Source organism: Doryrhamphus excisus, linkage group LG3 (assembly GCF_037039965.1).
Source record: "Doryrhamphus excisus strain RoL-2023G ecotype Guam linkage group LG3, RoL_Dexc_Guam_v1.1, whole genome shotgun sequence".
Classification (NCBI taxonomy): domain Eukaryota; kingdom Metazoa; phylum Chordata; class Actinopteri; order Syngnathiformes; family Syngnathidae; genus Doryrhamphus; species Doryrhamphus excisus.
Window position 1 is genome coordinate 5,780,681 of NC_136359.1, and position 24,919 is coordinate 5,805,599.

At 41.0% G+C, this 24,919-nt stretch overlaps 4 protein-coding genes across 11 annotated transcripts in view; 2 read left to right on the forward strand and 2 right to left on the reverse strand.

Annotated features, from left to right (window-relative positions):
* The first annotated feature begins 189 nt into the window (after positions 1 to 189).
* On the forward strand, positions 190 to 11,927 carry rilpl2 (Rab interacting lysosomal protein-like 2). Its single transcript, XM_058070122.2, has 4 exons — positions 190 to 860; positions 6,635 to 6,786; positions 6,910 to 7,032; positions 10,312 to 11,927. Exons 1-4 carry the CDS (start codon positions 567 to 569, stop codon positions 10,331 to 10,333), a joined length of 591 nt encoding a protein of 196 aa, XP_057926105.2. The 5' UTR covers positions 190 to 566; the 3' UTR covers positions 10,334 to 11,927.
* Positions 10,935 to 15,610, reverse strand: kmt5ab (lysine methyltransferase 5Ab). 2 transcript variants are annotated; one of them, XM_058070120.2, is made up of 8 exons: positions 15,464 to 15,610; positions 15,254 to 15,357; positions 14,448 to 14,598; positions 14,161 to 14,365; positions 13,987 to 14,074; positions 13,451 to 13,510; positions 11,324 to 11,514; positions 10,935 to 11,216 (listed from the first exon to the last, which is right to left on the reverse strand). In XM_058070120.2, exons 1-8 carry the CDS (start codon positions 15,471 to 15,473, stop codon positions 11,006 to 11,008), a joined length of 1,020 nt encoding a protein of 339 aa, XP_057926103.2. In that variant the 5' UTR covers positions 15,474 to 15,610; the 3' UTR covers positions 10,935 to 11,005. The 2 variants fall into 2 exon arrangements, with proteins under 2 accessions (XP_057926103.2, XP_078645642.1); XM_078789516.1 differs by lacking the exon at positions 15,464 to 15,610 and having other exon boundaries at positions 15,262 to 15,357.
* A 386-nt stretch (positions 15,611 to 15,996) lies between these two features.
* On the reverse strand, positions 15,997 to 18,100 carry mtrfr (mitochondrial translation release factor in rescue). The gene is made up of 3 exons (XM_078789519.1): positions 17,386 to 18,100; positions 16,733 to 17,201; positions 15,997 to 16,480 (listed from the first exon to the last, which is right to left on the reverse strand). The coding sequence occupies exons 2-3, from the start codon at positions 17,006 to 17,008 to the stop codon at positions 16,250 to 16,252; spliced, it is 507 nt and encodes a 168-aa protein (XP_078645645.1). The 5' UTR covers positions 17,009 to 17,201; positions 17,386 to 18,100; the 3' UTR covers positions 15,997 to 16,249.
* The window catches only part of LOC131127834 (membrane-associated phosphatidylinositol transfer protein 2-like), an 81,164-nt gene continuing 73,835 nt past the window's right edge, over positions 17,591 to 24,919 (forward strand). For 2 of the 7 annotated variants that reach the window (XM_058070113.2, XM_058070115.2), the window contains exon 1: positions 17,618 to 18,295. The gene's annotated coding sequence lies outside the window, so the exon portion shown is untranslated. Of the gene's footprint in view, positions 18,296 to 24,919 lie in introns of all 7 variants that reach the window. The other 5 variants (XM_078789517.1, XM_058070109.2, XM_058070110.2 and 2 more) reach the window with 5 other exon arrangements.

A 24,919-nucleotide genomic window follows, 5' to 3' on the forward strand; every position in this document is an offset into this window, starting at 1 on the left:
CAGCTCACAGAAAGACTAAAGTGTTTTTGTGTGTTCACTGATTCGGAATCACTCTGGCATGCTTGTGATAGCAGGTTGCCATGGTGATCCGTCCGGTCAGCAAGGAGGGGGCGGAGCTACTTCGACCGAATGACCCAGCATGCTATTGGCTAACTGTTCAGCAGACCACACCTCAAAGCACTTTTTACGCATCAAAGCGTCGTTGGTCGATTACCTACGGTAACTCTTTTGGGGGGGGGGGCATGGTTACGCGGAAGTTACTATAGTATTATTGTTAAAGTAAAAGTACTTATAATGGGCTTGAAGGGGGAAAGGAGTTTGAGTGGGAGCGAGCGGTCTTGACTCGGCGTGTATAGTCTTTGTGCTCACCTGTAGCTAGGATACTTAGCCCTCCTCTGCTACCGGGCAAAGGACGCCATTGGCGGAAAAGTGATGGGGGATGTTCCGCTCGTCTGGAAGTCACCCGCTCCCACCATAAACACCACTGGAATCAAACAACGAAGCTAGCAAACGGAGTTCCCACACACTCCTGTTGAGTTTTTGTGAGCGGTGGGTGGGCCGCTAACATGGACTTCGCCGAGGAGTCGTCGCCCGCCTTGGCGTTCGAGAAGGACGCCTTCGAGCTGACAGTTGAGGACGTGTACGACATCTCCTACGTCATAGGACGGGACTTGTTGAGGATCAGCCGCACCGGAGAAGAAGTGTCCGACCTCCAGTTTAGGATAGTCCGCGTTTTAGAGATGTTCGAGACCCTGGTCAACAAGAACAACTTGTCCTTAGAGGAGCTGAAAATGGAGAGGGACAACCTGAAGACCGAGCTGGACCGCATCGTCACGGAAAGAGCCACCGTCCAGGGAAGGGTGAGTAGATATTGCTTTTTAAGTCATGTCTCCATCTCAACTTGACTGTTTTATCTGATCTTAAAAGGGCAACCCGACACCAAAAGTGACAGATTTGTTTATCCTGACCAAAAACCGCTGAATATGTATTTTATTTTTTTATTATTTATTTTACCTGTACAAACCACTGTCTGAGTTGCTGTCACCAGCATTGTGGGAATGACGAAGATTCAGTTTGTATTTTAAGACAGCTGGGATAGGCTCCAGCACCCCCCATGACCCTCGTGAGGAATGAATGAATGTATTTTATTTTTTTATTATGTATTTTACCTGTACAAACCACTGTATGAGTTGCTGTCACCAGCATTGTGGGAATGACAAAGATTCTGTTTGTATTTTAAGACAGCTGGGATAGGCTCCAGCACCCCCCACGACCCTCGTGAGGAATGAATGAATGTATTTTATTTATTTTACCTGTACAAACCACTGTATGAGTTGCTGTCACCAGCATTGTGGGGATGACAAAGATTCAGTTTGTATTTTAAGACAGCTGGGATAGGCTCCAGCACCCCCCATGACCCTCGTGAGGAATGAATGAATGTATTTTATTTTTTTATTATGTATTTTACCTGTACAAACCACTGTATGAGTTGCTGTCACCAGCATTGTGGGAATGACGAAGATTCAGTTTGTATTTTAAGACAGCTGGGATAGGCTCCAGCACCCCCCATGACCCTCGTGAGGAATGAATGAATGTATTTTATTTTTTTATTATGTATTTTACCTGTACAAACCACTGTATGAGTTGCTGTCACCAGCATTGTGGGAATGGCAAAGATTCTGTTTGTATTTTAAGACAGCTGGGATAGGCTCCAGCACCCCCCACGACCCTCGTGAGGAATGAATGAATGTATTTTATTTATTTTACCTGTACAAACCACTGTATGAGTTGCTGTCACCAGCATTGTAGGAATGACAAAGATTCAGTGTGTATTTTAAGACAGCTGGGATAGGCTCCAGCACCCCCATGACCCTCGTGAGGAATGAATGAATGTATTTTATTTTTTTATTATTTATTTTACCTGTACAAACCACTGTATGAGTTGCTGTCACCAGCATTGTGGGAATGACAAAGATTCAGTTTGTATTTTAAGACAGCTGGGATAGGCTCCAGCACCCCCCACGACCCTCGTGAGGAATGAATGAATGTATTTTATTTTTTTATTATGTATTTTACCTGTACAAACCACTGTATGAGTTGCTGTCACCAGCATTGTGGGAATGACGAAGATTCAGTTTGTATTTTAAGACAGCCGGGATAGGCTCCAGCACCCCCCATGACCCTCGTGAGGAATGAATGAATGTATTTTATTTTTTTATTATTTATTTTACCTGTACAAACCACTGTATGAGTTGCTGTCACCAGCATTGTAGGAATGACAAAGATTCAGTGTGTATTTTAAGACAGCTGGGATAGGCTCCAGCACCCCCATGACCCTCGTGAGGAATGAATGAATGTATTTTATTTTTTTATTATGTATTTTACCTGTACAAACCACTGTATGAGTTGCTGTCACCAGCATTGTAGGAATGACAAAGATTCAGTGTGTATTTTAAGACAGCTGGGATAGGCTCCAGCACCCCCATGACCCTCGTGAGGAATGAATGAATGTATTTTATTTTTTTATTATTTATTTTACCTGTACAAACCACTGTATGAGTTGCTGTCACCAGCATTGTGGGAATGACAAAGATTCAGTTTGTATTTTAAGACAGCTGGGATAGGCTCCAGCACCCCCACGACCCTCGTGAGGAATGAATGTATTTTATTTTTTTATTATGTATTTTACCTGTACAAACCACTGTATGAGTTGCTGTCACCAGCATTGTGGGGATGACAAAGATTCAGTTTGTATTTTAAGACAGCTGGGATAGGCTCCAGCACCCCCCATGACCCTCGTGAGGAATGAATGAATGTATTTTATTTTTTTATTATATATTTTACCTGTACAAACCACTGTATGAGTTGCTGTCACCAGCATTGTGGGAATGACAAAGATTCTGTTTGTATTTTAAGACAGCTGGGATAGGCTCCAGCACCCCCCACGACCCTCGTGAGGAATGAATGAATGTATTTTATTTATTTTACCTGTACAAACCACTGTATGAGTTGCTGTCACCAGCATTGTAGGAATGACAAAGATTCAGTGTGTATTTTAAGACAGCTGGGATAGGCTCCAGCACCCCCATGACCCTCGTGAGGAATGAATGAATGTATTTTATTTTTTTATTATTTATTTTACCTGTACAAACCACTGTATGAGTTGCTGTCACCAGCATTGTGGGAATGACAAAGATTCAGTTTGTATTTTAAGACAGCTGGGATAGGCTCCAGCACCCCCATGACACTCGTGAGGAATGAATGAATGTATTTTATTTTTTTATTATGTATTTTACCTGTACAAACCACTGTATGAGTTGCTGTCACCAGCATTGTGGGAATGACAAAGATTCAGTTTGTATTTTAAGACAGCTGGGATAGGCTCCAGCACCCCCCACGACCCTCGTGAGGAATGAATGAATGTATTTTATTTTTTTATTATGTATTTTACCTGTACAAACCACTGTATGAGTTGCTGTCACCAGCATTGTGGGGATGACAAAGATTCAGTTTGTATTTTAAGACAGCTGGGATAGGCTCCAGCACCCCCCATGACCCTCGTGAGGAATGAATGAATGTATTTTATTTTTTTATTATATATTTTACCTGTACAAACCACTGTATGAGTTGCTGTCACCAGCATTGTGGGAATGACAAAGATTCAGTTTGTATTTTAAGACAGCTGGGATAGGCTCCAGCACCCCCCATGACCCTCGTGAGGAATGAATGAATGTATTTATTTTTTTATTATGTATTTTACCTGTACAAACCACTGTATGAGTTGCTGTCACCAGCATTGTGGGAATGACAAAGGTTCAGTTTGTATTTTAAGACAGCTGGGATAGGCTCCAGCACCCCCCATGACCCTCGTGAGGAATGAATGTATTTTATTTTTTTATTATTTATTTTACCTGTACAAACCACTGTATGAGTTGCTGTCACCAGCATTGTGGGAATGACAAAGATTCAGTTTGTATTTTAAGACAGCTGGGATAGGCTCCAGCACCCCCCACGACCCTCGTGAGGAATGAATGAATGTATTTTATTTTTTTATTATGTATTTTACCTGTACAAACCACTGTATGAGTTGCTGTCACCAGCATTGTGGGGATGACAAAGATTCAGTTTGTATTTTAAGACAGCTGGGATAGGCTCCAGCACCCCCCATGACCCTCGTGAGGAATGAATGAATGTATTTTATTTTTTTATTATATATTTTACCTGTACAAACCACTGTATGAGTTGCTGTCACCAGCATTGTGGGAATGACAAAGATTCAGTTTGTATTTTAAGACAGCTGGGATAGGCTCCAGCACCCCCCATGACCCTCGTGAGGAATGAATGAATGTATTTTATTTTTTTATTATTTATTTTACCTGTACAAACCACTGTATGAGTTGCTGTCACCAGCATTGTGGGAATGACAAAGATTCAGTTTGTATTTTAAGACAGCTGGGATAGGCTCCAGCACCCCCCACGACCCTCGTGAGGAATGAATGAATGTATTTTATTTTTTTATTATGTATTTTACCTGTACAAACCACTGTATGAGTTGCTGTCACCAGCATTGTGGGAATGACAAAGATTCAGTTTGTATTTTAAGACAGCTGTGATAGGCTCCAGCACCCCCCACGACCCTCGTGAGGAATGAATGTATTTTATTTTTTTATTATTTATTTTACCTGTACAAACCACTGTATGAGTTGCTGTCACCAGCATTGTGGGAATGACAAAGATTCAGTTTGTATTTTAAGACAGCTGGGATAGGCTCCAGCACCCCCATGACCCTCGTGAGGAATGAATGTATTTTATTTTTTATTATGTATTTTACCTGTACAAACCACTGTATGAGTTGCTGTCACCAGCATTGTGGGAATGACAAAGATTCAGTTTGTATTTTAAGACAGCTGGGATAGGCTCCAGCACCCCCACGACCCTCGTGAGGAATGAATGTATATTATTTTTTTATTATTTATCTTACCTGTACAAACCACTGTATGAATTGCTGTCACCAGCATTGTGGGAATGACAAAGATTCAGTTTGTATTTTAAGACAGCTGGGATAGGCTCCAGCACCCCCCACGACCCTCGTGAGGAATGAATGTATATTATTTTTTTATTATTTATTTTACCTGTACAAACCACTGTATGAATTGCTGTCACCAGCATTGTGGGAATGACAAAGATTCAGTTTGTATTTTAAGACAGCTGGGATAGGCTCCAGCACCCCCCACGACCCTTGTGAGGAATGAATTAATGTATTTTATTTATTTTACCTGTACAGACCACTGTATGAGTTGCTGTCACAAGCATTGTGGGAATGACAAAGATTCAGTTTGTATTTAATATTTTGATTTCTATGCCATTTTTCTTTTTAACATTTGAATTTAGATTTAAGATATAGTTTAACATGTAATACTTATATTTAACATTTAAATGGAGCATTTAAATATAATATTTACATTTAGATTTAAGGTACAGACCGGTCCAGGGTGTACCCTGCCTCTCGCCCGAAGACAGCTGGGATAGGCTCCAGCACCCCCCACGACCCTTGTGAGGAATGAATGAATGTATTTTATTTTTGTATTATTTATTTTACCTGTACAAACCACTGTATGAGTTGCTGTCACCAGCATTGTGGTAAAGTACAGACCGGTCCAGGGTGAACTCCGCCTCTCGCTAGGATAGGCTCCAGCATACCCCCACGGCCCGAATGAGGATACGTGGCACAAAATATGGATGGATGAGTTTATTTTTAACATTTATGTTTATATTTACTTTCAAGCATTTGTATTTACAGTTAATATTTAGATTTTGAGTTAAGTTTCATTTTTTGATTTAGATTTAAATTTAGCATTACATATGATATTTAGATTTAGATGTTATTTTTTTAGATTTATTTTTACCATTTGTATTTATATTTAAGATATATTTTTAACAATTATATTTAGATTTAAGGTATAGTTTAAGATGTAATACTTATATTTAACATTTAAATGTAGCATTTATATATAATATTTACATTTTGGTTTTAGATTTATTTGTACCATTTGTATTTAGATTTAAGGTACAGACCGGTCCAGGGTGAACCCCGCCTCTCGCTGGGATAGGCTCCAGCATACCCCCGCGGCCCGAATGAGGATACGCGGCATATAATATGGATGGATGAGTTTATTTTTAACATTTATATTTATATTTACTTTCAAGCATTTGTATTTAGAGTTAATATTTACATTTTGAGTTAAGTTGAATTTTTTTAGATTTTTTAAGATTTTGTATTTATATTTGACATTTAAATTTAGCAATATATATAATATTTAGATTTAGATTTTACCATTTGTATTCAGATTTAAGACATATTTTTAACAATTATATTTACATTTAGTTTCAAGATTCATAGATTTAGATTAAAAAAATATACATACAAATATCAAGTTTAGAAAAAGTGTATTTTAGGTTTATTACAGACTAATTACCTTTGACGTTTATGATAACTTAAATAAACCATAACTACCTGTATTTTTTTGGCACAACAAAAACTGTAAACAAATGGTAGGAACTCCAACGAAAACGTCATATGAAGATATAAGTATTGTTTAATGACAAGATTCTTTTTGTGTTTGGCTCTATCAAGCAAACAGTGGGCCCAAACCAACTGGTAGTGGACCTAAGTGACCCCAACAGGCCACGCTTCACTATGCAGGAGCTGAAGGAGGTTCTTCAGGAGAGGAACCAGCTGAAAGCCCAGCTCATGGTGGCCCAGGAGGAACTGCAGCTCTACAAGAGGTCGTAAAGTCTTTATGTGTACTCGAGTGCCCTCCCCATGCTATGATAATGAAGCATAAAAACAGCTTTTATTGCACCATCATGTGTTTTGTCTTGTAAACATGTTTTTTTGTGTTTGTGTAGTGGGATTCTGCCACCAGGTCAAGCTGCCATGGTGGAAGTGGACCTGGACGCACCAGCAGCACCGGAAAACGGTCCGACGGCGAACAACCATTCGAAAGAGGAGAAGACGGCCATCAGTAAACTGTGAGTAGCGTAGTATTTTATGGAAACTTGTGTTCGAGCACGGGTCTCAAACTCAATTTACCTGGGGGCCACTGGAGCTAGGGTCTGGGTGAGACTGGGCCACATCAGGTTTTCAAAAAAAAAAACCAACGCATTTATTAAAAACAGAAAAATGAATAAACTTTGCTTTCTACAAGAAAAGCTCTGATAAAACATTCCACTGTTCTCAAATATCTTAATTTTTATTTTTCTACACAAAATAAGATGAAAAATAAATAAATAAATCAAGAATAAAGAAAATCAATCATAAATAAATAAATATAATAATAATAATAAAACGGCAAATAATAAAAACTTAAGAAACCACATATAGTTGGTGGGTAGACAAATTATTTTTTCAGATTAAAATGAACAAAGCATTATTAGAGCCCTGTAGACATGACAAAACACGACTATAGTCACATACTCTTTTTATTTACAACATATTGTGCAACTGCAGGGTCTTGAGACACATGCTAACTCGCAAACTAGAGAGCTAGCGACCTAAACGGTAGCCTTCAAGTTATTTCCTTTAAACTTAAATAGCCAAAAACTTACCACTTCCACACGGATAGGGAGGATAACTATTAACAGTTATTTAACCTTTAACATGAACATTAATCAAACGTAATAATTTTTTCTGGGTACATGATACCATACAGCATCCATATCAAACTTGCGCGGGCCGCACTAACATTAAACTTTCATATCAAGGCGGGGACCTCAAACTAGTGTCCTGCGGGCCACATTTGGCCCGCGGGCCGCGTGTTTGAGACCCCTGTGTTAGAGCTTCAAGGTTTACGAAAACTTGAAGACTCTGATATTTACACAAACACTTGTTATGTCTTATAAAGAGTCATAACTCTTCATAACTCAATCCCAGCCATTTTTCAAAAGACATACACCAGTGTTTTATGGCTGGAAAGACCAAAATAAAGACTGACTTTCATCATAAAACAAATTTAATTTCTTCCCTTTTCCGTTTGAGTTATCAGCAGGAGAACATAGGTAAGTTTCAGTAAAATATCAGTCCCCGATTCACCTTCACATAACTTTCATTTTGACGCAAATATTTCACGCTTTTGTGACAGCTCTGATTATCTAAACAACTACAACAACATAAACAACACAAAAACTGTTGTTTTACATCCAAATATCTATTTAGTTACAAATCTGATATCATGAACTATGTACAATATTCACATTTAGAACTCAGCTATGTGTGTGCATCAGTGGCGGTTGCTGCAACCGAGTGGGTTGTTCAGTCGCAGAAACTGGACAGTCATTGGATAAATGCTAGGCTTGGTCCCGCCCATCCATCGGACGCTCACAGGCTGTGATGGAAAGCGCATACTAACTACTACATACTTCCATGCCCATACTATCCACACTCCATACTGCATACCCAATCCATCAGACAGTATGCAAAGCGTTTACACTACAGCGTACTACATGATAACCCACAATGCATTGCGCTCCTACCCAGGCTGAAGCTGATTTCACTTTAGCTCTAAACTCTTTAAATACATCACTTTATTGAGATTTTATTTTAAATCAGGCAAGAAAGTGGCCATTTAGATCCCGAGTGTGCCATTTATTTGTCCAAATACCAACCGTTTACAATTTTGTTCAGACGAATCCGGCAAAATTTAAGCTAGCCAAAGTGAGCATTTTCACAAAATAAAACACCCCCTTGCTTTTTTCATACAAAAAACCATAGTGATAAATCACTGCTTTTACTTTGAAAACAAGAAGCATTAGTAAAAAGAGAAAAGTAGAAAAAGTTAGGATGAGTAGTAGCTAAGTATGCGGTTTTTATATATATTGCGAGTTGGTTCGCTTCTTGTTTTCAAAGTAAAAGTAGTGATTTATCACTATGGTTTTTCATTCATTCATTTTCTACCGCTTATCCTCACAAGGGTCGTGGGGGTGCTGGAGCCTATCCCAGCTGTCTTTGGGCGAGAGGCGGGGTACACCCTGAACTGGTGGCCAGCCAATCACAGGGCACATATAGACAAACAACCATTCACACTCACATTCATACCTATGGACAATTTGGAGTGGCCAATTAACCTAGCATGTTTTTGGAATGTGGGAGGAAACCGGAGTACCTGGAGAAAACCCACGCATGCACGGGGAGAACATGCAAACTCCACACAGAGATGGCCGAGGGTGGGATCGAACCCGGGTTTCCTAGCTGTGAGGTCTGCGAGCTAACCCCTCGACCGTCGTGCAGCCCACTATGGTTTTTTGTATGAAAAAAGTAAGTGAAAATAACCGAAAGGGCATTGCTCACCTCGGCTAGCTTAAATTTAGCCAAATTCGTCTAAACAAAATTGTAAACGGTTGGTATTTGGACAAATAAATGGCAGACTCGGGATCTAAACGGCCACTTTCTTGTCTGATTTATTTAAAAAAAGTCAATAAAGTGATGTATTTAAAGAGTTTAGAGGTAAAGTGAAATCAGCTTCAGCCTGGGTAGCGCAATGCATTGTGGGTTATCATGTAGTACACTGTAGTGTAAACGCTTTGCATACTGCCTGATGGATTGGGTATGCAGTATGGAGTGTGGATAGTATGGGCATGGAAGTACGTATGTAGTAGTTAGTATGCGCTTTCCAACACAGCCTCTGTGACCCGGACGCTCGACCTCTGCATGGTAATTGGATGATCTGTCTGAGGCGTAATCCCTTTTTTGATTGACAGTGAAATGAGCGAATCAGCAATCTTAACATCTAAACCTCATTTTCCAAGTTTTTCATTCCATTGTTCAGAACTTATCCGGCGACTTTAGAGATCCCCAGCAAATTTGTCTTTGTTAAAACGACTAGCGTTGTGTTTGGCGCCTCTCTTCTGTCACTCTGCGGTTTGTTTCCCACGGTCACTGACTCAACCCTCACATTGTCGCCACGGCAGCGGCGACAATGGCAGATACTAGAATTGCTATATAAATAAACATTTATAATGTAGGCTCCCCCTCCCAGCCGCCACCAATGTGTCCTGCCTGCATGTCCCTAAAATGTCATAGATCAGTCGTTTATGGGGTAGGCTCCAGCTTCCCTGTGTGTGTGTGAACAGGATAAGCAGTAAAGAGGAAGTGTAACGCAGTAAATCTGCCCCATGACACCGTGTTGCCGCATGAGGATGAACTCATCGGCGTCCTAACGATATACTTGTGACCACATCCACTCATGCCGCTGATGCAATCCGTGTTTGGTGCCAACTATACACTTTCCCTAAACCACCCTTTCTCTCCTGTAGGTTTTCGTTTAAACGGAAATGAAGACGACGACGGCGGCGTCGAGACGTGTGGAATACAAACTGGATTTGGTTGCAGGTTTTTCATTGAGTTAACTACTTTCTATTTTTGTACTCGAGGTTTTATATGCAACGCTAACATGGTAGGAGTCTATCATCAAGAAGATCTCTGGACACTTCATTAGGGACTCCTGCACACCTTTTACTGTATTGGATCCAATTCAGCAGTTGTAGCAGTTGTACCTAATGAAGTGTCCGGTGAGCTTATTTTTAACTTTGACTGAAGAGTTCGCCAAGCGATGCCGTGTGATTGGCGCACGTTTTTAACTTTATTTGTTCCAGATGTAAACAAAATGATGTGAATATTTGTGTGGCTGTGACCATGAATATCAGCCACTGCACATTTCCGCTCATAATGTGTCTTTTTATTCCGAAGTGTACAGCATAATTTACACACGTGGCCGTGTTAGACGACATGTAACCTTCCATATTCATGATTGTGGAGGCTACAGTTTCATAAGCAGTTGTAAAAAAAAAAAACAAAAACAAAGGATTAAAATTTGCAAAAAAAATGCACATTCCATTTTTTTTTTTACAAGTCATTTAAAAATTTAAATTGGAAGGAAATTCATAAGATTCCCCCCCCCCCATGTGACAAAAAAAAAAAAAAGTACCAGTTAGTATCCATGCAAAATATTCAGTTCTTGAGCCACGGGTGAGCCAAGATGGACGCCTTGCTGCGGTCTCCGTAGTCGTAGAGCAGCTCCTCGTCGGCCCGGATGTCTCTGGACGCCACCAGGATGAGGTGAGGGACGCCGTCGATGGCGTGCAGTTTGGTCTGGCAGTTGCCCGCCTTGCTGTGGTTGATGAGTCTCCCCAGGCGGCTCGTCTCCTCGGTGGCGTCCACGCTACCGGGTGGCCGTAAATTGAAAAAAAAAAAAAAAAAAAAAAAACAAATGAATCCTCGGCTCATGTTGTGAGAAGTAAATGCCATTTTAGGACAGTCGTGACCGACCAGTAAGTTTTGGAGTGGTACTGGAAGTAGTACATGTAGCAGCCCGTTCGGGGGTCCTGAGCGTAGCGGGCCTCTCGCTGCTTGGCCTCGGCCAGTTCCAGCAGGTCGCCGTGGTACTCCACCACAAAGTCGCCCTTGGTGAAGCCTCGGGACGCGAACACACCTCGACCTTTGCCCTCGATCACTCGCACCTGTGGTTCACAGACATCAGCAATAGCGGACAACACAGCTGCAGCAGAACCAATGTTGGGACAATGATGAAAGTCGCCATGGCAACCTTCTGTAAAACACATGCAGATAGGCCAATAAACAAACAGCTGCTAATGCGGACTACAAAGTGCAGCTTGTTTATTGGCCCATAGCACAGTCTAAAAATAACTCAATAATTGTACAATTTGCGATAATTTAACAGGAATAAAGTCAAAATACAGAAAAAAGTTGCAACTTCATGAACATAATGAAATATTTAATGGTCTACGAGGGACCAAGTTGTAAAAAAAACAAAAAAAAACAGTAATAAAATAAGTCGACTCATAATTAGGGATGTCCGATATTGGCCTTTTTGCCGAAAACATATATAATATGTAAAAAAACATACATACATATACACATATATACACACACACATATACATACATATATATATATACATATACATATATATATATATACATACATATACATACATACATATACATACATATATATACATACATATATATACATACACACATACACACACATACATATATAATATGCCGATATTGTCCAAACGCTCAAATTTTGATACAGATATTGAACGTGTATTGCTTACATTGTATGCATTTTTTAAATATTGGGCCTCATGGGAAAAAAACAGATATTTTATGGGGCCAGTAATTATCGGTACAGATCATTTTTGGAAAATCAAAATATTATGGGAATAAAGTCATACACTAACATGGCTGCTGTTTAATGAGAATAAACTTGTAGCATGAGGAAAAATGTCATTTTAAAAAGGAGACCTATGATGCCTTTTCCACTTTCTGACCTATAAATGTAGTTGGAATGTTATATTCCCGTGTTAAACCATGCCGAAGTTTCCGATTATGAGGTTTATGAATTTGGAAGTGACCCCTGAAAAAAGTTTGGGATGTCTCAAAACACTCCGTTTGAAGAGGCGTGGTAAAACCGTTCCTTTGTGATGTCACAGACATCCCCCCACGTAATTAGTTCCCGCCCATTAAGGCGCTACTTTTGACAGCCCTAATAATGACCCGAAGTCCCTGCATGCACCGAGGTCACCTTTATAGCTGCCAAAGAAGAGCATCTCACCCTTCCGCCGCTAAATGGTAGCCTTCAAGTTATTTCCTTTAAACTTAAATAGCCAAAAACTTACCACTTCCACACGGATAGGGAGGATAACTATTAAGTTATTTAACCTTTAACATGAACATTCCGCGGGTGACACGGCGGACGAGTGGTTAGCGCACCGACCTCACAGCTAATTGACCAGGGTTCAATTCCACCCTCTGCCATCTCTGTGTGGAGTTTGCATGTTTTCCCCGTGCATGCGTGGGTTTTCTCCGGGTACTCCGGTTTCCTCCCACATTCCAAAAACATGCTAGGTTAATTGGCGACTCCAAATTGTCCATAGGTATGAATGTGAGTGTGAATGGTTGTTTGTCTATATGTGCCCTGTGATTGGCTGGCCACCAGTCCAGGGTGTACCCCGCCTCTCGCCCGAAGACAGCTGGGATAGGCTCCAGCACCCCTGCGACCCTCGTGAGGAAAAGCGGTAGAAAATGAATGAATGAACATTCCGCTATGTGTGGGCCATTCCGCCCACAATGCAGACTCGCAGGTACATTTTCATGCCCAGTTCCATCTACTGACCCAGGCAGAAGGGTGGTCTGCAGAACAACTGGGCCTCTCATTATTACTAAACTTATTAAAAAATTTAATTTGTATATTTTTTAATTGTACTTTCTGGTGGAATTGCATCAGATTAACTGGACGGGTTGAACAATTTCCACAGGTTGGGTCGCCGCCGATCCAGCCTCAAATTCTACTACGGCCTGTCAAATGTTACAAGTGTTTGAAATGGTGCCGAGATGCAATGAGAAGAACGGTGCTGCAAATCATTACCTGCATTCCGTCCTCGACGCCATTCTTTATGAGGTCGTCTAAGTGCTTGTGCTCTTCATTCTGTTGGCAAAGAGACACCAGCACAAAGTCACATGTCAATTATTGCAGCTTATTCAGGTGGAACACTTGGTACCCTCGCTGGCCACCACACCGAAACAAGCTAGAGCAGGGGTCTCAAACTTGCGGCCCGCAGGATGCTAGTTTGAGGCCCCCCGCCTAGTTTGATATGGATGTCATATGGTTTCATGAACCCAGAAATGACAGCTTAAAGCTGTGTGCACACCGCACACAATTGACGCCATTTTGCCCTGCCCATACGCAAGCGAACGAGCCAGTCTGTTTTGCTTTTTCTCTCATCATCCATGACTGAGATCAAAACACTGAAAAAGTGTTTTTTTTTGTTTTTTGTTTTTTAAACCTGATGCGGCCTAGCCTCACCCAGACCCTAGCTCCAGTGTCCTCCCAAGTAAATTGACTTTGAGATCCCTGAGCTAGAGTGTACCTAATGTAGTGTCCGATTTGAGGGTCCCACTAACCTTGAGCTCTCCTTTAGTTTTTCTATGACTTCTCCTGATGGGAAAGAAGTCTGTCACCTTCCTGTTTTGGGTCGCGTTATTCTCCGTCCTGGACACACACACACACACACACAATAACTACTTTGTCTTTTCTTTCTTCTCCAGTGGAGAGTCATTAATTGGTTCCCCACGCACTTTTTCCCTTTGACCTTGCGAGGGTTCCGACTGCGGGATTTGGGTGGAGACGCCTTGCGGTCTCCCACAGGGGTGACGTTTGAGCGAGTCGTCAACTCTTTTTGCTGAGGTTGATGTGAGACGACTTCTTTCGCCACGCGGTCATCCCGCTCGGCCCCGCCCACTTTTGCTTCACATACAGTAGATTGGAGCTCATTAGGGATGTCTAAAAAAACCAAAACAAAGTACACACTTAGCACACACACACACACGATAGTGTTATTATATTCTAGTCATTTGCCACTCGCCTTTCTTGACATTGGACGCAGCTTCCACATGATTGATGTCTGATGCGTTGCCGTCCTGAATCAACATGCTTGACGCGTCACTCAGAGGCGATCGGGGTTTGCCGGGACCACGCAGACTCGAGAGACTGGACTGTGCTTTTCTTGTGCAGTCCTGCCGGGTTAATTATTCAATAATCGCAGCTGCAGAGTTAATTGTGCATACTTTTGGTGTTGAGTTGTGTTGACATTTAACCATTGAAACCCCTTAAGAAGTTACACTTTTGTCAGATTTTTTATTTTTACTTTCGGCAGCAAATATTCAACAACTTCACACCTAATCATAGTTTTATTTAATTTATTTACTTTCATATTTTTTGCTTTTTGCCATTACCAAAATGTGAAGAGGAATATTCACACATCTGAAGTATAATTGCTCAGGTTTTAAGTGTTTTTTTTTTTAGAATTGGTTAATGGGAACAAATCGCTACATCATATTTAGCCCCTGCCAGTAAGGTAAACCAGAATATTAGGAACACCTGCAGTATGAAGTACCTAATTACTCAATTAATTAAAGTGACAAGTGGATTTGAATTGTGCATCTCAAAAGCAGTGTTTTTAATTTTACACCATACATCTCTAATGTATACCTAAACTAATCCAATATGTATTTATAATAGATTTTATACAAAATATCTGGAAGTAAATTACGTAAATATTAAAAGGGGACATGAAGTTGCATCAATGGTGGTTGCTAGTTCGCGGAAGGATACCTGGTTGGTGGACTAGCGGAAAGAACTATTTGTTTCCGCTTTAGCCGTCAAATATACCTTCTTACTTGAAGCCGGTTGGTTTTCTTTTGTGTCCTCGGCGGTGGTTTTCTGTTCGGGGGTGTTTTCGAGTTTTTTGTCCGTCTTCACTTCATGTTTCTTCTCTGTAAAGCATAAAACACCAGTGCCGGTGTCGTTATCCATCCTTGTTGTTAGCATGTTATAGCTAGCCCAGACACCAACAAGATAACATTAAAGCGTTTTGGGTACCTTTTGCCATTTCAGTTTCACGGATGCATGCCCGGCTTGAGTGGTGGTAAATGAAATATACCCCCCCTTCGATGTCCGCTTTCCGGTTACTCGTATTGTGCGACGGCACAAACAAACTACTGTGTGGTGGAAACGTGGAGTTTAAAAATCCTCCGGCGACTCCGATTGGTCATTTCGTACATATGGGCGGGGTAGTCGCCACCAAGGGCGTTCTCTCATTGGCTGCATTGGAGCCCATGGTATAGTAGTGAGGAAAGTGTTCTCTCAGGAATCTTTTTAGATGAGATTTCATACACTGGGAGAAAATATCAGCATGAAAATCACTCATACTCGGAACCACAAAAAAGGTAACGCACTGGTTTCTCATGCAATATGCAGCAATATTTAAAGGGACACCATTATGTTCACATTAAAGGCTTTACTTTTCTCACATTTAAATTAATGTAGGCTAAAAGGATAAATATAATACAAATCCTTATCCACCAAATGGGCACGTCGGATTAATTGTATGAAGCACGGCCAGGATGTGTTATATTGTTTTATTTAAAAATGAATGTACATAATAGGTATTTGTCTTTAGCAACCCTGCTAGAACTGATGAGCTCATCATCCTCATGTTGCGTTTGGGCTGAAGTTGTACAAAAGATTGAATGCTCTTATGAAAGACACCATTTTGTGACTTCATTTTAAAAGGGGCCTCAGGAGTGAAAGTTATGGTTAGCCAGCATTTGCACACATAAAACGACCCAAATGCTTATGTTTTCATTCATATTATTCCAATGGATTTTAAAGAGTGTCATTCCCGGGCTTGGCCTCAGCAAGCAGGGCACCTTTAAACAGTCTTTTCCTCTCCAGGTTCTCATTGGCTTTTCTCCGTTTCTCTTGCTTTTTCGCTTCAGACGCTCTCTTCCTTAAGAGGATTTCGCTTTGCGAGCCTTTGTTAAAAACATCCAGTTTCTCTTGCATGATTTCCCGGGCCCGCTTTCGATTGATGTCCACCGATCTGGTTTGATGACACTGCAAGTGGGAAATAGCATAGATTTATTAAATCATGTAAGTATATTATCACTACATGTTGCTGCTGTAACATTGCTGTCAATTGCTGCTACAACTCTTGCATTGGATCTCAATGGATTGTGCAACTGTTGCATAGAGTTGTCTAAATTAAATTAGGTGCAGCATTCAGTGTAGTCACAAACATCATGTGGTATTAAATACTCGGGGAAGGGTAAAAGACACACTAGGAATATAAACAAAAGTATGGCTAACCTTCACCACAAGCCCGGAAGGGATGTGCTTGAGCACCACGCAGTTGCTGGTTTTGTTGGTGGCCTGTCCACCAGGTCCAGACCCTCTGACAAACTGCTCCTCCAGCTCGCCTTCATCCAAGACGGGGAGGTCGATCAGGTCCTTCTTGCCGGCCACCACGACCCATGTGAGGCCAGCTGGAGGCGGGTAGAGGACGCCTAGCGAGTTCCCCCTCCACGTAACTCGACTCCGTAAATTATTGTACATGTAGCAGAAGAATGAGGGAAGCCTCGACATATTTTAAGTACGCCTGTTGAAAAACGTTAAATATTTAAAGTTTAACAGGGTAACACAAAGCCATCTACAGTCCTTGGGAATAGGTCTTATCGCGTTACCTGTGTTTACATCCGCTATCTATTCTTCTTCATGAACAAAGCATCGCAGTGGTATAGACTTTGTCGCCCCCAGCGTCAACTAGCTGAACTGCAGTCTGTGGACGACAGGTAATTTAACTTAGTACGTTTAATTTTACATGAAAAACCACAAAACCACAAGTCCTATTATTAGGGCTTAAACAAGCTGTGGTATCAAGTATTGTATTTTTCTGCAACTTTAACTCCTTTACCATATTTTAAATCAGTTACTTTTCTATTTGAGTACATTTTTACACCTACCAATTTACATAGTGTACGCATTTCACCAGCAGGGGGCGACGTTCTGCTTTGCGCTGATTAATTCTGTCAAGTTGGGGAAAGTCGACAGTATACCGGAAGTTAGGCATCCATAGAGACGGAAAGAGAAGCCAGAAAGAAAGAGTCATAGGGTTTTAAAAAACTATATATATATATATGTGCAAAAATCAATTCGTCCCTACACATCGTAACGTCCAAACAACACATTAGCCCTTAAAATAGGTGACTATTTGTGTAACTGCAACCGGAAGTCCTGTCGTGACTTGACACTGTGACGTGCTTGAAAGGAGTGTGAGGTCTCGCATTGCTTCATACTTACTGAGTGGCAACGTAACGATGGCGGACCCTCTTCTGGTTCTCTTACTCCTCCCTCGTCTTCATGCGTCTCCTGTCCTTCGTCCCGCACACTACGGCGGCGCTTCACCTGAGCACCAGAGGCGGGTCGTGTTTCCCGGATGAGCCTGGACGCCAACTCCCGCCAAGCGATGCTAGCTTATTCAAGGACATTTTTTGGTGTTTAAGCTAACTTTAGCCTTTTCGGCTGCGGTCTCTTCCGCGTTCACTTAAGATGGGAGGGCGGTGAGCGTGTCAGCAATTACAAAGACAGCGTGGATGTGGACGGTGATGACGACGGCGATGATGATTGCGGACGCGGCATCTGTTGATGTCGAGATGAGGGTCCAAACAGTCGGCGTCGTCAAGGATAGCGCCTGCTGACTTCTTTTCGGAGGGGCACGCTCGTTTCACTCATGGCCTCCTTTGTGGACCTCGCCGGGTGGGCGGTGGCTCCTGCTTGACCCCTGAGAGACCCCCTCCCCGACATACAAAGGTGGATGGACTTTGGACTTGTTTTTATCCTGTGAAGACTGACAGTGAAGGTGTCGCATCTCAGGTATGTGAAGAGAACAGCAAGACACATCACTTTGTCATGACTTGTGCTGCCATGTTGCTAGGTAACTAAGTGCTGGGTTTACTCTCGTTCAAATGCACCTTGGTAAAAAAAACAAAACAAAGCAAAACACGGCTTGTTCTCACCTACTTCCTTTTGGTTTTATTTACAAGCCAGTAGCATCAACCCGGCTCATAGGTTGAGGCTCAATCAGTGGATTTTCCTTCCAGCAAGTGCTTGCACTCTCTGCAGTTGAATCCCACCCAAAACACTGGCATCGATCATGTTGTGAGGCTAAAGTTGAACATTGCAAGGAAATGTCCTACGTAAGTTGCCATATTTGTCACATGAAAAAGGATAAAAACATAATATTTGGATAATGAAGAGTCATATTTTTACTGAAATCATCTGATCTTAATCAAGGAATACAGAAGTCCTAATAATACTGTGGTACTACTATGTTATGACAGAAAAAATGTATTTTTAATTGACTAAAATAACAAAATTAAATTCCTGTTTTTACATCAATGTGTAAATAAAGCTGTAATATGAGGTCCAAGTTGTAATTGACAAAAGAATGCAGTCGTAATTTCATGAGAATAAAGTAATTTTCAAGGGTGAAAATAAAGTAATATCCAAAAGAAGGTCTGGATTTTACCAGAATAAAGCAATATTACATAAAAATGTACAGGCTTTCATAAGAACAAAGTAACATTACAAGAAAAAAATGCCAGATTTTATGGGAGTAAAGTAATAGTGGGAAAAAAGTTGGGATTTTATGAGAATAGTCATATTACAAGAAAAAAAATAAAATATTCATGAAAATAAATTAATACTACAGGCTTTTATGACAATAATCTAAATCTTATAAGAAAAAAAATCCAGCATTTAATAAAAAAAAGGAATTTTACATGAAAAAAATGCATGATTTTATGGGAGTAAAGTAATAGCGGGAAAAAAGTTGAAAAAAAAATCTAATTTTCATGAAAATAAATTAATACTACAAGAATAATTACAGGCTTTTTTGAGAATAAAGTAATATTATAAGAAAAAAATCCAGCATTAAATAAAAAAAAAAGTAATTTTACATGAAAAAAATGCATGATTTTATGGGAGTAAAGCAATAGCGGGGAAACGGTTGAAAAAAAAATATTCATGAAAATAAATTAATACAAAAATAAGTACAGGCTTTTATGAGAATAAAGTAATATAAGAAAAAAAATCCAGCATTAAATAAAAAAAAAAGTAATTTTACATGAAAAAAATGCATGATTTTATGGGAGTAAATTAATAGCAGGAAAGAAGTTGAAAAAAAAAATCAAATATTCATGAAAATAAAGTAATACTACAAGAATAATTCCAGGCTTTTTTGAGAATAAAGTAATATTATAAGAAAAAAAATCCAGAATTTATATAGAAAAAGTAATTGTACATGAAAAAGTACAGGCTTTTGTTTGTGAGAAGAAAGTAATATTCAAGAAAAAAAATACATGATTTTACGAGATGAAGCAAATTAATATTGGAAGAAAACAACGGGGGAGTTTCTTCTATTTTCTTTATTTTACCCAAATAGATGTGGACAGGTACTGTATGTCCACAGCATCCATAATAGTGACATGAAAATGCATTATTGCATTTATGCAAATTAGATAATGATGCAAAAACACAGCCCGGAAAGGATTGCGGTCCTGTGTTTCCTGTCCACCTGACTCAACCCCGCTTGCCTACATGATTGAGACACAGCAGGAAGTGGCATGAAACCCTCCGCTGATCTGAAGTCAAGCGCCGTCTTGCACTCACTTCTGTGGAGAAATGCAGCAGGCTGGTGTCAAGACAGTGTTATTGGTAGGGGGGCATGTCGAGGCCCGCGTGACCCCCCCCCCCTCTTGAAGTTGTACAAAATGGCAGCAGTTGAGGGCAGGTATGTGATTTTCTGCAGTGATTAGACCCGTATTGTCCCTTTGCTGCATTTTACAAACATATGCAGATTGGACGTTGACATCATCACCGGCGACCACGCCGCCATTAATAAAACTAACAAACAAAAACAACTCTTTCATAATCCTGCTGTAAACACGGCAGCTCCACTATGCATTTGCCGAACCAGTTTCTAGAATGGGGCGTGCCCCTTTTTGCCCGGAGGAGCTTCTCACACGCGAACGCACACGCAGGGCGTGGCCTGCTCAGTATGCAACACAAGAATCTCTTCATCAAGTTCTAACTAGGCTTGATTGAAGACTTAATACCTAGTCTATCTCAGGTTATATACTGCATTGTGGAATCAGTAGGCAACGTTTACATGGATGCACGTATCCGGATTGAAAGCCTCAGCGAAATTGCACCAGTTGGGAATATTGGGACCCCGTCATGTTGAGGCAGGTGTGTCCCTTGATGGTTTGTTTGGTGGGTTTCCTCCACGGTTGTAAAGTAGAATTAGCTGTAAAGCCTCAGCAATGCCTTTGTTTAGTCGTCCGCATCATGGTGAAGGTGTCTGGGCCGGGGGCCACTGGTAATGTTTAGGTGATGCGGGGGGTCGCCATGGCAACAAGAGACACAGTTTTTATAGGCTCGTATCATATGTTGTATTTATTTATTTATTTATCTATCAGCAGACTGCATTTTACACCTCCCTTGTTTGTCTTCATCGCTCTCGTTCGTCGATGGACACTTTATTAGGTACACCAGCACCGTTTATCAAAGCCTGAGCCAGTGCACAAAATAAGAAATCAATCATATTTAAATCAAAATGTTAAATGGAATGAACATAATGAGAAAAAACAAGCACACCTTATGCTCATAGTAATTCTCATAGTAAATAAATATGATCAATAATAATAAATCTAGGCCACCAGTCCAGGGTGTACCCCGCCTCTCGCCCGAAGACAGCTGGGATAGGCTCCAGCAACCCCGCGACCCTTGCTAGGAAAAGCGATAGAAAATGAATGAATGAATAATAAATCTAAATGAAAATAATGCCCAGTTTTGATTTATATGTCTAAATGATTGAAATAATTCTTCATATTTTATGCACTTATATTTTAAATTATTTTGTTAAATGCCGTCAAATGTCCCCTGAAAGCCGCTATATACAGTAAATCCATCCATCCATTTATCCGTCCATCCATCCATTTATCCATCTATTTATCCATCCGTCCATCCATCCATCATCCATCCATCCATCCATTTATCCGTCCTTCCATCCATCCACCCATTTATCCGTCCATTTATCCATCCATCCATCCATCCATCCATCCATCCATTTATCTGTTCTTCCATCCGTCCATCCATTTATCCGTCCATCCATCCATCTATTTATCTGTTCTTCGATCCGTCCATCCATCCATCCATCCATTTATCCATCCATTTATCCATCCTTACATACATCCATCCATCCATTTATCTGTTCATCCATCCATCCATTTATCCGTCCTTACATCATCCATCCATTTATCCGTCCATCCCATTTATCCGTCCTTCCATCCATTTATCCGTCCATCTGTCCGTCCAGCCATCCATTTATCCGTCCGTCCATCCATCCATTTCTCCGTCCGTCTGTCCATCCATCCATTTATCCATCCATCCGTCCGTCCATCCATCCATTTATCCATCCAGCCATCCATCCATCCATCCATCCATTTATCCGTCCATTTATCTGTCCGTCCATCCATTCATTTATCCGTCCGTCTGTCCATCCATCCATCCATTTATCTGTCCATCCATCCATCCATTTATCCGTCCTTCCATCCATCCATCTGTCCATCCATCCATCCATCCATTTATCCGTCCATTCATCCATCCATTTATCTGTTTTCCCATCTGTCCATCCATCCATCCATCCATTTATCCGTCCTTCCATCCATCCATTTATCCATCCTTCCATCCATCCATCCATCCATCCATCCATCCATCCATCCATCCATCCATCCATCCATCCATCCATCCATCCATCCATCCATCCATCCATCTTCTATACCGTTTATCCTCACTAGATATGCTGGAGCCTATCCCAGCTGGGCGAGAAGCGCGGTACATCCTAGACTGTTTTCAACCATTGCATTGTTTCTCTCTAATGTGATTGGTGTTCTTTCAAACATGGCTGCCACTGGCCTGTCACACGGGTTGACAAACGAGCGTTGAGGAAACAAGCTCAGGCGTGCTTCCTGTCAGTTGGAGTTTGAACGCGGCCACGTGAGAGAGAGACGCGTGAACTTTCTTTCTGGGTGGGCAGCTAGCGAGCTGGAGTTATGTAAGGTAACGTGCTTTTTGTGTCTGCCTTTATCAGCGATGGTCTTGGCTCCTGGATGGGAGCAGATTGAGGGCTATTTTGGAAGCCGGCGTCTTGAATCCCGCCTACTTCACATCCCGCACACCCAAAGGCAAGGCGGCGGTGTGAATGTTCAAGGGATGCTTCTTCAAGCTAGCAAACACAGCACTTGTACCCATCATGCCTCTGGAGTTCTTTAGCTTCCTGTGACGGCTTTATTGTTTGTCACATGACCAGTCCACAGGCTTTAATGACAAAAACAAGCATCCATGTTCTTTATGCTTGTGTGTTTTGTTTAGTTTTTTACCCCCACGTAGCTAATAACACATAAATGCAAAGACGCACGCCTTCTCTGCGTCACTTGTTTGACAGTCAATAGATTTTTATTGGCACTGACAGCACTGCGGGGGATTCTAACACGTTGTGCCTATGTTTTCCCCTCCAATAGAGCCCACCTGCTCGGGAGGACAGCAGCTACATGAAACTAACTGTTTATACGGGCCTTTGCTGTCACCTTTTACGCACTGTTTTGCCCGCAGCGCTAATGCACTCATGTCCGATGGACAAGGTCGAGGTTGCTGTGTGTGCTCTGTTCAAATGAAGCTGTTTTTTAAATTAAATTAGCTTTAATTACACAAAAACACAATGCGGCAATATATTATGATGATAGGTCATGGTTTTTATAAATGGATAATGCACTAGTCAGTGATGCTCAGGAGGACTCATGCCTTGTATGCATTTTCTGGTATGCAATCTTGCATTCAAATAGGGATGTAATAATGTGAAAATGTCATATTATTATTATTATTATGACCACAGGTATATACAGGTATAGGGTCTGTGGACCAGGCCACACAGTCAGGAGATCCGGAAGACCTGGGTTGGCATCTCCGCTTGGGCATCTCTGTGTGGAGTGTGCATGTTCACCCCCCGCCCCCCATTCCAAAAACATGCGTGTTAGGTTAATTGGCGACTCCAAATTATCTGAATTTAAATTTGATATGGTTTTATATCGTCATATCATTAATTCATTAATTTCATTTCTACCGCTTAGGGTGCTAGAGCCTATCCCAGCTGTCTTCGGGCAAGAGGTGGGGTACACTCTGAACTGGTGGCCAGCCAATGACAGGGCACATATAGACAAACAACCATTCACACTCACAATCATACCTATGGACAATTTGGAGTCGCTAAATAACCTAGCATGTTTTTGGAATGTGGGAGGAAACCAGAGTAGCCGGAGAAAACCCGCGCATGCACGGGGAGAACATGCAAACTCCACACAGATATGGCCGTGAGTGGGATTGCTAACCACTCGACCACCGTGCAGCCCCGTCATATCATGATCCATACCAAAACTACCTCTAAGGTCCATATGTCCCAACCCTAACAGTTTATCATTATTATCATAGTATTGTTGAAGTACTGATGCACACTGAAGTTTTATTTTAAAAAATACATTCTTGGCCAAGCCCAACATTGCAAACTGCTACTTGTAGGACTTGAAAAGCCATGTGATGGTGCAATGCATTGTGGGCCATGGATATACAACCTACAGCAGGGGTCTCAAACACGCGGCCCGTGGGCCAAATGTGGCCCGCAGGGCACTATTTTGAGGCCCCCGCCTTGATATGAAAGTTTAATGTTAGTGCGGCCCGTGCAAGTTTGATATGGATGCTGTATGGTATCATGTTCCCAGAAAAAATTATTACGTTTGATTAATGTTCATGTTAAAGGTTCAATAACTGTTAATAGTTATCCTCCCTATCCGTGTGGAAGTGGTAAGTTTTTGGCTATTTAAGTTTAAAGGAAATAACTTGAAGGCTACCGTTTAGGTCGCTAGCTCTCTAGTTTGCGAGTTAGCATGTGTCTCAAGACCCTGCAGTTTCGCAATATGTTGTAAATAAAAAGAGTATAAATGTGACTATAGTCGTGTTTTGTCATGTCTACAGGGCTCTAATAATGCTTTGTTCATTTTAATCTGAAAAAAATAATTTGTCTAACCACCAACTATATGTGGTTTCTTAAGTTTTTATTATTTGCTGTTTTACTATTATTATTATATTTATCTATTACTGATTGATTGATTTTCTTTATTCTTGATTTGTTTATTTATTTTTCATCTTATTTTGTGTAGAAATTTTGGCCCCCAGGTAAATTGAGTTTGAGACCCCTGACCTACAGTAACTAACAGCTGCTTCTTTTATACTTTTTTATTTACAACATATTGCGCAACTGCAGGGTCTTGAGACACATGCTAACTCGCAAACTAGAGAGCTAGCGACCTAAACGGTAGCCTCCAAGTTATTTCCTTTAAACTTAAAAAGCCTTACCACTTCCACACGGATAGGGAGGATAACTAT